This window comes from Phallusia mammillata, chromosome 3, assembly GCF_965637545.1.
Source record: "Phallusia mammillata chromosome 3, kaPhaMamm4.hap1.1, whole genome shotgun sequence".
In the NCBI taxonomy this organism is placed as follows: domain Eukaryota; kingdom Metazoa; phylum Chordata; class Ascidiacea; order Phlebobranchia; family Ascidiidae; genus Phallusia; species Phallusia mammillata.
The window spans coordinates 14,101,421-14,111,626 of NC_137254.1; the positions used below are offsets into that span (position 1 = coordinate 14,101,421).

Here is a 10,206-nt window from a genome sequence, read left to right on the forward strand (position 1 = left end):
ATTCTGTGTGTGCGGAGGCAGTTTGCAAGTTTGCCTTGAATGATTGTTTTAATGTGCGCTGGTTGCTGCCAAATTCCTTTCTCCACTGCAGCAATAATTTGTTCTTTCGGTACCACCCGGGGCGCAGTGGCAAAATTAAGACCAAGTTGCAAAACTTGGGTTTCATCAACCGTCGGTTGGTAATCAGACAGGTTCATGACCCAGTTATGCATCTTCTGTCTATCCACTGCAGGCCTTCGTCTGTCGCACATACAACTCAGCGATGTTAAACGCCTTTTACAATCACTCATCGCACGATTGTAACGTGTATTAACTCCTAGGTTGACGTGGTCTAAAAGTTGCAAACTACCTCCGCACACACAGAATGGGTCAAAGCAACCTCAGCAACACCGAGCACCAAGCGATCCGAAGTTTGAGGTCAAACAGAAATATCTCGATCTTACCCGCAGACAAAGGTAACTGTACTGTCATCATGAACTGCCCAGACTACGACAAGAAAATGTCAGACTTATTACTGGATACTTCGACTTACAAGCGTTTAAAGCGTGATCCAACACGTAAGTCGGAACGCATCCTCAATAAGTTTGTGGGGAAATTACACACAGAGACAGGATGCATTTCTGAAGCCACATTCCATCAACTGCATAGCACGGATGGCTCCGCCCCGCGCATCTATGGCTTACCAAAAATTCACAAGGAAGGCATCCCTCTCCGACCAATTGTTTCGTTTGTTGGTACTCCAACCTACAACCTTGCGAAGTACCTAGCGAAAGTTATTTCTCCGCTTGTGGGCAATACAGAATGGACTGTTTCGAACTCGTCCAAGTTTGTTCAAGAGATAGCACAGTTGCAGCCCCTGTCCAACGAAGAGGTAATGGTGTCGTATGACGTCGTGTCACTTTTTACAAGTGTGCCAGTGGACCTGGCAATGGACATTGCGTCATCCAAGATTTTAAACGACTATAGCCTCAAAGACAGAACAACATGGTCCCCGTTGGATATTGTGGACGGTTTGCGGATTTGCTTGGAGCAATCCTATTTAACATTCAGGGGAAGCTTTTACCAACAGGTTCAAGGCACAGCGATGGGTTCCCCAGTCTCTGTGGTTGTCGCAAACATGACAATGGAAGCGCTTGAGGAAAAAGCCTTATCAACATTTGCCAACCCACCAAGATTCTGGCGGCGATATGTTGACGACATTTTTTGTGTCATCACTAAGAACCAGGTTGAGGCATTTTTACGGCATCTCGACGAGGCGCAACCAGGCATTCGGTTTACCATGGAACTCCAATCGGTAAACTGTCTTCCATTTTTAGATGTTCAAGTCACAAGAACCAATGACGGTGTCTTGTACTCGAGAGTGTACCACAAGCCAACGAGTACCAGCAGGTATCTCAATTTTCGATCTCATCACCCCACATACCAAAAAAGGGGTGTGGTTCGTTCCTTAAAAGATCAGGCACGACGCTTGTGCACTCATAGCGACGACTGCGAGGCGGAACTGGCAAAGGTTCGCAAAGCCTTGAAATTTAATGGCTACCCTAACTGGATTCTCCGCGATCGACAGGCAACTTGCCCAGAACAGATGACCCACCAAAGAACAGAGGGTTTTGTGACACTTCCGTACATACCGAAACTGACGGATATTTTACGGCGTATGTTGCGTGACTTCGGCATAGCGGTTGGCGTCCAACCTGCCAATACTCTCCGCAAGCTATTGAGTCACCCAAAAGATCCAATCAACCCCTTTGAACAACGAGGTGTTGTATATTCCATTCCCTGCGCCGATTGTCCGTTAATATACATCGGGGAAACTGGAAGGTCACTCAACACCCGACGAAAAGAACATCAACGGGATGTTGCCAACAACGACCCGAAGAAGTCGGCCCTTTCCAATCACGCAGTATCACAAGGCCACCGTATTGATTTCAATGCGGCGTCTGTTGTGACCCGGGAGCCTGACTACAGGAAAAGACTATTTCTTGAGTCATGGAATATTCACCAACGGGGCAACACAATGAACATCAAAACAGACGTGATGCTTTCAGCGTGCTACAGGCACCTGCTCAAAGATTAGAGGCCCAATCATTCGTTATCGCGCGGTGTTTTCGTTACGTTGTGACGTGCTTGCGTTTCATTCTTTTTTCCTTTGTTTATCGTGCACTGTTCTAGTCGCATTCAGTGTTATTTACCCTGATGAAGACGACCTGTATAGGACGTCGAAACGTCGCAATAAAAATACTTTTGCCAGAAGAGCGTTATAGACTTGAATTAAATATATGTGTCGGTTTACCTACTTCACTTTGGCATTATAAAGCAAAATAGTTCGGTGTGACGGACAATTCAATTTTTTTGTAAGAAGTTAACACAAGGGGTAGTTAAAGTATTGGACCTTTATTTTAAACTGAACAATAATAGAAAGTGTGATGTATTAATTTCTTGACAATGAAGCCTATTAGCAAGCTTTAATGTAAAACAACACACCTTTTTACATGTCCTGCAGTGCAGCTAAGACAAACAACCCCAACGTTTTGGTTTTTGGCACACTGTACAGAGAGTAGGCTACAGACAGAATGTAAATGTGAAAAAGTGCAAAAAAATCGTCTTAACTTTAAATCCACAACATGCTTGTTATTATAATTTTTATTAACTATAGAAAGTACTGAATTATTTAGTGGCGAAGGTTTACAATCAATTGCCTGCATAATGTATAGGTTTATCACATTTCCACAATTTTACAAATTTTGACACACCCTGTAATAGCACACCAAAAAGGCTTTCTAAAAAAATTTGCACTAAAAAAATTGTTTGCACTGAAAAATAAATGTTTGCACTAAAAAAAATGTTTGCATCGAAAATTAAATGTTTGCACTAAAAAATAAGTCACCCACAGTTATTGTGGGCTAAAAATAAAAAAGTCTGAATAATGGCCCGCTGAAAAAGTTTGGTGACCTCTGATCTAACCGATCAGAATTTGTGTGGATGTGCATTTGTACCAAGAGGGACTAAACCAGGGGTGGGGAACCTGCGGCCTAAAGGACGATTCTACAATCTTACTAGTGTTGCAAAAGAACAATTGTTTGCGCATAATCGAATGACTTAAGCTTGTCTGTGATGTCACACGGTAAGATTGAAATGTAGTAACGAATTATATTTAGCTTGGACCGTAAGTACTACAACCCTACAAGGGATTTGCAAAACGACCATTCTGTACGTCGCAAAGTTAGAACACCACTGTCCTTGGCCTGAAAAATAGTCTTATGCGGCCTAAACGACAATTGATAAACCGTTTAGTGGCCTTTGTAAACAAAAAGGTTCCCCACCCCTGGACTAAACCATGCTAATCCATATGACTAAGTTTTGACAGAAGAATAACCAACATATGCTGCAGACATGCGCACTGTTTTGATATCGGCCGTATCTCTCGTCACCAGCTGCACTAATGTGACCTTATAGGTCGAGACAGTGCGCAGTGTCTGCAGTTTACCATTTATTAGCTCTGTGCTTTTAAATTACGAACATAAAAAGTCACAAATAATACAAACTGTCACAATTATAAGCTGCATCATAAAATCTATTAACACTCACTCATTACCTTTTGTCTCATTGCTATAGCTATTGTTACACAGCATTCAGTTCTTGTTTTGTTTCTTTATTCCAACCCTTTGAATGTTTTATTTTACATGTTGTTGTCTGAAACTGCTTTCGTATCTTATTGCTAAGATGTTGATCTAATGGTAAAATGCTAACAGAGCACAATTCAGCTCAACAGAAACAAAATTGCGTCTATTCCGTACTGTTTCTTCTTGTAACGGAATACGAATGCCAATCAGGTGGATGTATTCCTGTGACAAGAAAATGTGACCGACTAGAGGATTGTGCAGACGGTGACGATGAAATTGGCTGTCCGAGTAAGTAGCAGAAAGGCCGCGGTATTTTACTATCTACCTTTTTACCCTTTTATGTTTTTTTTAATACAAGCATATTCCATATGCTGATAGTAGCGCTTGTAATTCTATTTCAAAAGTAAATGACGATTTAATATCATCATCTAATTTTGTTTTTTTTGAAACGTATTTCTATATTTGGCGAACGTATACTTTCCTGTCTTTTCTGTTTTGTTTTTTTGCTTAGGTGGTAATGACCATGACATCTATATTACATTATTGCAATAAGCAATAATTTGCTGGCGTGTGTGGTTAGGTAAAGTACATCAGCTTATAACTTACCAATTGTTTCCCGCAACTTTTGCAAGCCTGTGCTGCAGAACCTTATTTAAGAAAACGCTGATCTAAAGCGAGCTTACTGCAACGTTTTGTTCAAAAAGCATCAATTATAAAAAGAAGATACAATTTTTTTCGTGTTGAAGGTAAGGCTCATATAAAAATAAATAAGCACGCTTTCTAAATCGAAACATTCAAACTGGCTAACTTAAAAATCCTACAAGGAATAAGCGGTAGGTCGTTTCAATGATAAGCACGCTGCAGATATTGCGCACTTGTTAGAGTGTACACATGTCAGGTTTCATTAGTGCAGCTGTGACAAGACATTTTTACGTGGTTCGAACCCAGGATCTCCGCTCCCGGAGACAAATCCCGCTTAAGGTTTTGTTTATGTCTCATGTGGGTCCGATTTGCCGGACCATTCGGCCAAGTTCCTGCACGATTGACATTGGCACTATCAAAAATCATTTTTATGCTTCCTGTGGGCGGATACATAGCTTTTCAGACTGTAAGTCCTGACGAATTAGATTGCATGTAACCTGTCTACTCCAACATGTACGGTGAATATCTTGTCAGCTGCGCTGGTAAAACCTGATTGGGGCAATGAACACTGCCCACAGCTGACTGATCGTTGTAATGGCTCTAAGTTTTTATGCTGACAGTGCACTGATTTGACACCGCTTTTGTTCCCGAGCAGTTGCTTTACCATTGAGTATGTAGTTTTCCTGTGTTTTTTTGCATAGTTTGTGGCATTGAACAAAGGATTGGGCACAGCCTGTCCGCCTTGTACTTCCAACAACCTGCGGTGCCATAGCCCCCCTACACTAGCCTGGAAGGCCAACATACATATCATACGATATACTTGGCCTTAATATTGCCCTTACAGCCAGGCCGCTGCACTTTGTTGAGAGTAGCTTTCTGAAAGTCATCCCTCACCTTTGTTCCATGAGAACAATACGAAGATAACGCAAATATTTGCTTCTAGTTACTGAAGGTTGCAGATATCATTACTTCCAGTGTACCCCTTCGATGGAATGCGAATGGAACCCGTCAATGTGCAATTCCCCATGTCCAGCTGGTGACGCACAACCCGTCTGCGACAGTAAGATGTTTGTTGTTATTTTTTTATTCGCTAGATGGCGAACAAGTACCTTCGGGTAGGACGTTGTGATTGTTCATAGTACATCAGGCCTGTTGAAGGCGATTTACTGAATCAGCCGGTCACCAAGCATTTTCATATGGCAAGGCGTAGCTAATTCATTCGACTCGACGCCTTTAATAGAACTGACGTAGTGTGATTACAAATGAACGGCAAGTGAAATCTTGCTGCAGAAGGCTCGAAGTGTCACAGATAAGCGGGTACTTCGCTTAGCTGTGACGTAGAAGCTTCCGTTGCGATAAGTTTTAGGTTTTGAAACAGCCCCGCTCCTCTTGGGCGAGGAAAGGCGCAGTGCTTTATGCTCCGGCGCTGTTCCATTCTTGCTCAATTAACCGCCTTGCTGCTGGAAGCTCACTGGCGCCACTTAGCGGACAGGGAAATAAAAATATGTAGCACGGTTTTTATTATGGCCAACGTCAAAAAAATAACATATGTAGTTTAATGTGATTGTTCTCCAGCTTTTTGATACGCCATTGCTATGAAGCTTTTTCCGCTTTCATACTATATATTTTGATATCACTTACCTTTATATGCTTCTGTCTTTCTTTGGGGGGTGGGGGGATGACTTTAAAATAAAACTTTTATAACTGGAAAATCTGTAAGGCCAACAATAATTGCCTGTCGGTAGTCAAATTGAGTGTGTATTAAAATACTTGATGAGTAAATACGATAAGAGAATAACAGTGTAGATATAACAAACTCGGCACCACTCTCAGGTTAACACCACGTGGGGAATTGCTTCTAACACTATACATCACGGCAGACCAACGTTTAGCTGAATTACTAATTTAGCAGCAAAATAGGAGTAGGGTTAAGAAGTAAGTTTTTGAAAATGTGACAGCATGAACTTTTTTTTGATTTTTTAATGATAATACCTTTCCTTCACCCAAATATCCTTTTCCGTCAGCATTTTTAGAAACATATCCTTCCAAATAGGTATTTGTGCATGTTGTGCCATTTATCGTAAATGACCTAAATGTGGATTTTCCGTATATTGTTGGTACATTTTCTGCCTAATTGGGCCTCGTTCTATGCTATAGCGATATACCGTATTATGGTAATTATGACGTCAGTATTTGGTGACAAATGGCTTCTTTTGCTTTATGTTGTTGTGCTCCCTGCCATAACGCTGCGCAACTAGAACTAACAATACAATAAATAAACAGACAAGTGCGGAAACCATACCTGTTCTGCACAGCTTTGTAATAGGAATACCAGACCATAAACTTAAGATGAACATAAATTCATACAGCCATTAAGTTCGCTGTAAAACACGAGTTCCAAAAAGACTCCGGTCCTGGGTGTGAATCCAACTGCGGGCTAGATTTTTCTAGCATATGCCTTGCCAAATGGGAATGTTCGATGACCGGCTGTTCTATGATTTGTATGTGTGTATGCCGTGAAAGCAGGTCTGCGTGATCGCTTTAAGACTATTTCTAGTTATGAATTTAAGTTTGTCTAAACCAGCGGTTCCCAAACTGGGGTCCGCGGTCCTTTAGGGGTCCGTGAGGCAATTTGGGGGGGACCGCGAAGCGGTTGAAGTAATTCTATAATCTTATTTGGCGTCAGTTTGTGCCACTAAATAAGTTTAAATCAAAGTAGAATTGAGAATCAACTGTCTTCATTGCTAAACAATAGCCTTTATTGAATGACAACTATCAAAAATGCAATTGTTCGTGCACAATCGTAATGTTTTTTGTCCTGTTTGTGATGTCACATGCTGTCTTTGGATGATTGTTATGCGCAATTTTGCATAACTAGCTAAAATCGTGCAATCAACTTTCGTTTTTATGAAATACACAATTAGGCTTTAGGGCCGCGAGCCCTCGAAATAATGGCAAAGGGACCGTTTTGAAAAAAATATGAAAAAGTTTGGGAACCACTGGTCTAAACTGATGACTGGTCAATCTTGGAATCCCTGCTACGAAGCTGACTTGTGCAGAATAGGCAAGCAACAGTGTTTATGAATTGACTTTTAAAGAGCTCACTACTAGGCCTGTGTACCTCAGTGGGTAAAGCATGAGTCCTGAAAAGTTTTTTTTAGTGGGCTTGAATCCCACAGCATCCATGTTTCCCACACCTTACCTCATCTGACCATTCAACATTGGGTATATTCGGTTTAATGCGCCTGGCATACTTGGTTCGACATAAAGATAACTATTAATACAGCATTTGTTAGATTCTACTAATTATCACTTAAATTAATTTGGGGTAATCACGACAATAATTAGTAAAACTGAAGTTATGATGCAGGTCGATGCGGCTCCGATGAGTTCATGTGCGATTCCGGGGCTTGTATCCCAAATCATTACCGTTGTGATGGACAACAAGACTGCGCCCGTTCGGACGATGAAGTTGACTGTGCTGTAATACCAGTGGGTAAGTATCTGTGTTCTCCCTAAAATCGCATGTAAAGCGATATCGTTTACTGCACGAAGCTAGTTAGGTAACAGGCTTTAAGCTTGCAAAGCCGTGTATGTAACAAGCGCTATCATTGACTACACGATGCTCGTTTGGAAATCGCTTTAAGCTTGCAAAGTCGTACATGTAAAAGCGCTATGGTTGACTGCACAAAACTCGTTAGGGAACCCGCGTTAAGCTTACAAAGTCGTGCATGTAACAAGCGCTGTGGTTGACTGCACGAGGCTCGTTAGGAAAACTTTTTATACTTGCAAAGTCGTTCATGTAACAAGCGCTGTGGTTGACTGCACGATGCTCGTTAGGAAACCCGCTTTAAGATTGCAAAGTCGTGCATGTGACAAGCGTTCACAACTTAATGATCATTATTTTTACCTGCAGATGTGGACGGTTGCCCCTTTCATCAGTTCATCTGCCAAGGGTCGTGTAATCCGATTGAATTTGCTTGCAGCTCTCAACTCTGTATCACGAATTTTGCAGCCCAATGTCCCGGTAACTAGTAACAAACTATAGTTATGCGTACTTATCTCAAAAATAAATGCCTGTCCACATCATTTCATCAATTTATTTATTTATTTAGTCTGTGACTTGCCATGCGGAAATGCTTGGTGACAGGCGCCGTCAATGGGCCAGGTGTACAGACGAATCTGGTACATCGCATCATCGATTTGCCAAAACCTTTTTGATGCGATTTACCGGATTATGTGATAATCTGTTTGTTATGTAAACAGCCTTTATCATAAGTGCTCAGTACGGCTAAGGTGCAGTATTTTTTTTCTTGTTGCCAAGAATAAAAATAAGTACTCTTAAGTCAAAATTATATTATCTTACACTGCGCAGAATATGATGACATGCTTTCTAGCTGTCGTGGCTATGGTACATTTCCCCAGGTGTGTTGAAGAAACAGTAGCAACGCACACATACTCTTTAATTAGCGCACTCCCTACCAGATCGCTTGATTTGTGCTTTCTCTTGCACCGAAATCTATTTTAAAAGATGTGTTACATGGCACCTTAGCCAGAAATGTATCCTGAAAATTTTGGCAGGGACCCAAATTTTTAATTATGACGTTTTAGCTCCACTTTGGGAAGTTTCTCTTTCGTTTTCTAGTTCAAAACGTCGCGTATGTGCAGAATTGTAAGCATGTACAAACCTAAGACAAGGCCGAAACCTGGTGAAAAACTTTGTAACATTTGCAGCGCATGGGCGCTAAGGCGAGCTGCGTCAGATACTTTTGTAATCCGGTATTCAATTGACAAAAAAAGTAATCAATTTTCGCAAAACCTGCCTCAGATTGCGGCGCTACTTTCTGGCTGATTTGTCAAAACTGCAGCTGCAAGATTGGATCATTGCACAATCGTTGCTTCAAAAATTGAAACTAGCAACAGCAACAACTACTAGAGGAATAAATGCTTTTCGGAATTGGTGATGCACTTTTAAGTTGCGCAAGGTCACGAAGAAAAGACATTAATTATGCCATGCATTGGCACGTTACTACTTATGTGAACCTAAACAACATAGTTTGATTACCTGCGATCTAACATTTTTGACAACCATTGCGAGTTTGGAGGATCATCAACAATGTAACAGTAAACGTTTTTAACCATTTGTTTTACATTTAACATTGTTCAAAACTCAATACAGTTTCATACTTCGAGTTTGGTGCAGTTCGCACCTGGCATGAATTGCAATCAGAGTCTTTGCAAGAACATCAGTTTCGTGATTTTAAAATATTGAACTCTTCATTTAAACCAGTGGTTCCCAACTTTTTGTATTCACCGACCCCTATTATAAATGTTATACGTTGACGGACCCAACGTAATTTAGACTTTTTTTCGTTTCCGGCCTTATACGTTATTATACTTTCGCTTTTGGGGGCAGAATTTGAATCAACCTTCACTGACCTAAAATCTTAATAAAGTTGTGAACTGTAGCAGTCAATGCAACGAAGAGAAAATGTTTCTGGTGTACTGTGGCGACCTTTCATGCATGTGTACAATCGTGTTTTTTTGTACAATACCTAAAACAAAGCACTATGTTTTATTGTTCATGTGTATAAAAATTTTTTTTTCTTGAGCCAAAAGGTTTGATAAACAGTTTGCACTTAAATGCATGATTGTAAAAACAGTTTGAAAACCTAAAAATAGTGTACTGCTGGTTAATGGTACTAAAAATGTTTGCCTCCACGGACCCCCTGAAACCATCTCACTTACCCCTTGGGGGTCCGCGAACTCCAGGTTGGGAACCACTGATTTAAACGCTTAAAATATCACCATTGGATATTAGACAAATCAACATAATAGGTTACACATCTCAGGATTCTCGATGTCTTTGACGGGGGCGCCCTTGGCCCACACCTCAGGATTCTCGATGTCTTTGGCGGTTTCGTCCGTGGCCCAGGCCTCA

The 10,206-nt window shown here is 41.1% G+C and overlaps 1 protein-coding gene and 1 pseudogene across 1 annotated transcript; both read left to right on the top strand.

Moving 5' to 3' along the window:
* The first annotated feature begins 364 nt into the window (after nucleotides 1–364).
* LOC145220525 (uncharacterized) lies at nucleotides 365–2,187 on the top strand (annotated as a pseudogene).
* A 1,555-nt stretch (nucleotides 2,188–3,742) lies between these two features.
* On the top strand, nucleotides 3,743–9,771 carry LOC145219604 (basement membrane-specific heparan sulfate proteoglycan core protein-like). The gene is made up of 5 exons (XM_080086948.1): nucleotides 3,743–3,911; nucleotides 5,209–5,325; nucleotides 7,636–7,761; nucleotides 8,182–8,292; nucleotides 9,094–9,771. The coding sequence occupies exons 1-5, from the start codon at nucleotides 3,743–3,745 to the stop codon at nucleotides 9,174–9,176; spliced, it is 606 nt and encodes a 201-aa protein (XP_079943074.1). The 3' UTR covers nucleotides 9,177–9,771.
* Nucleotides 9,772–10,206: the final 435 nt, after the last annotated feature.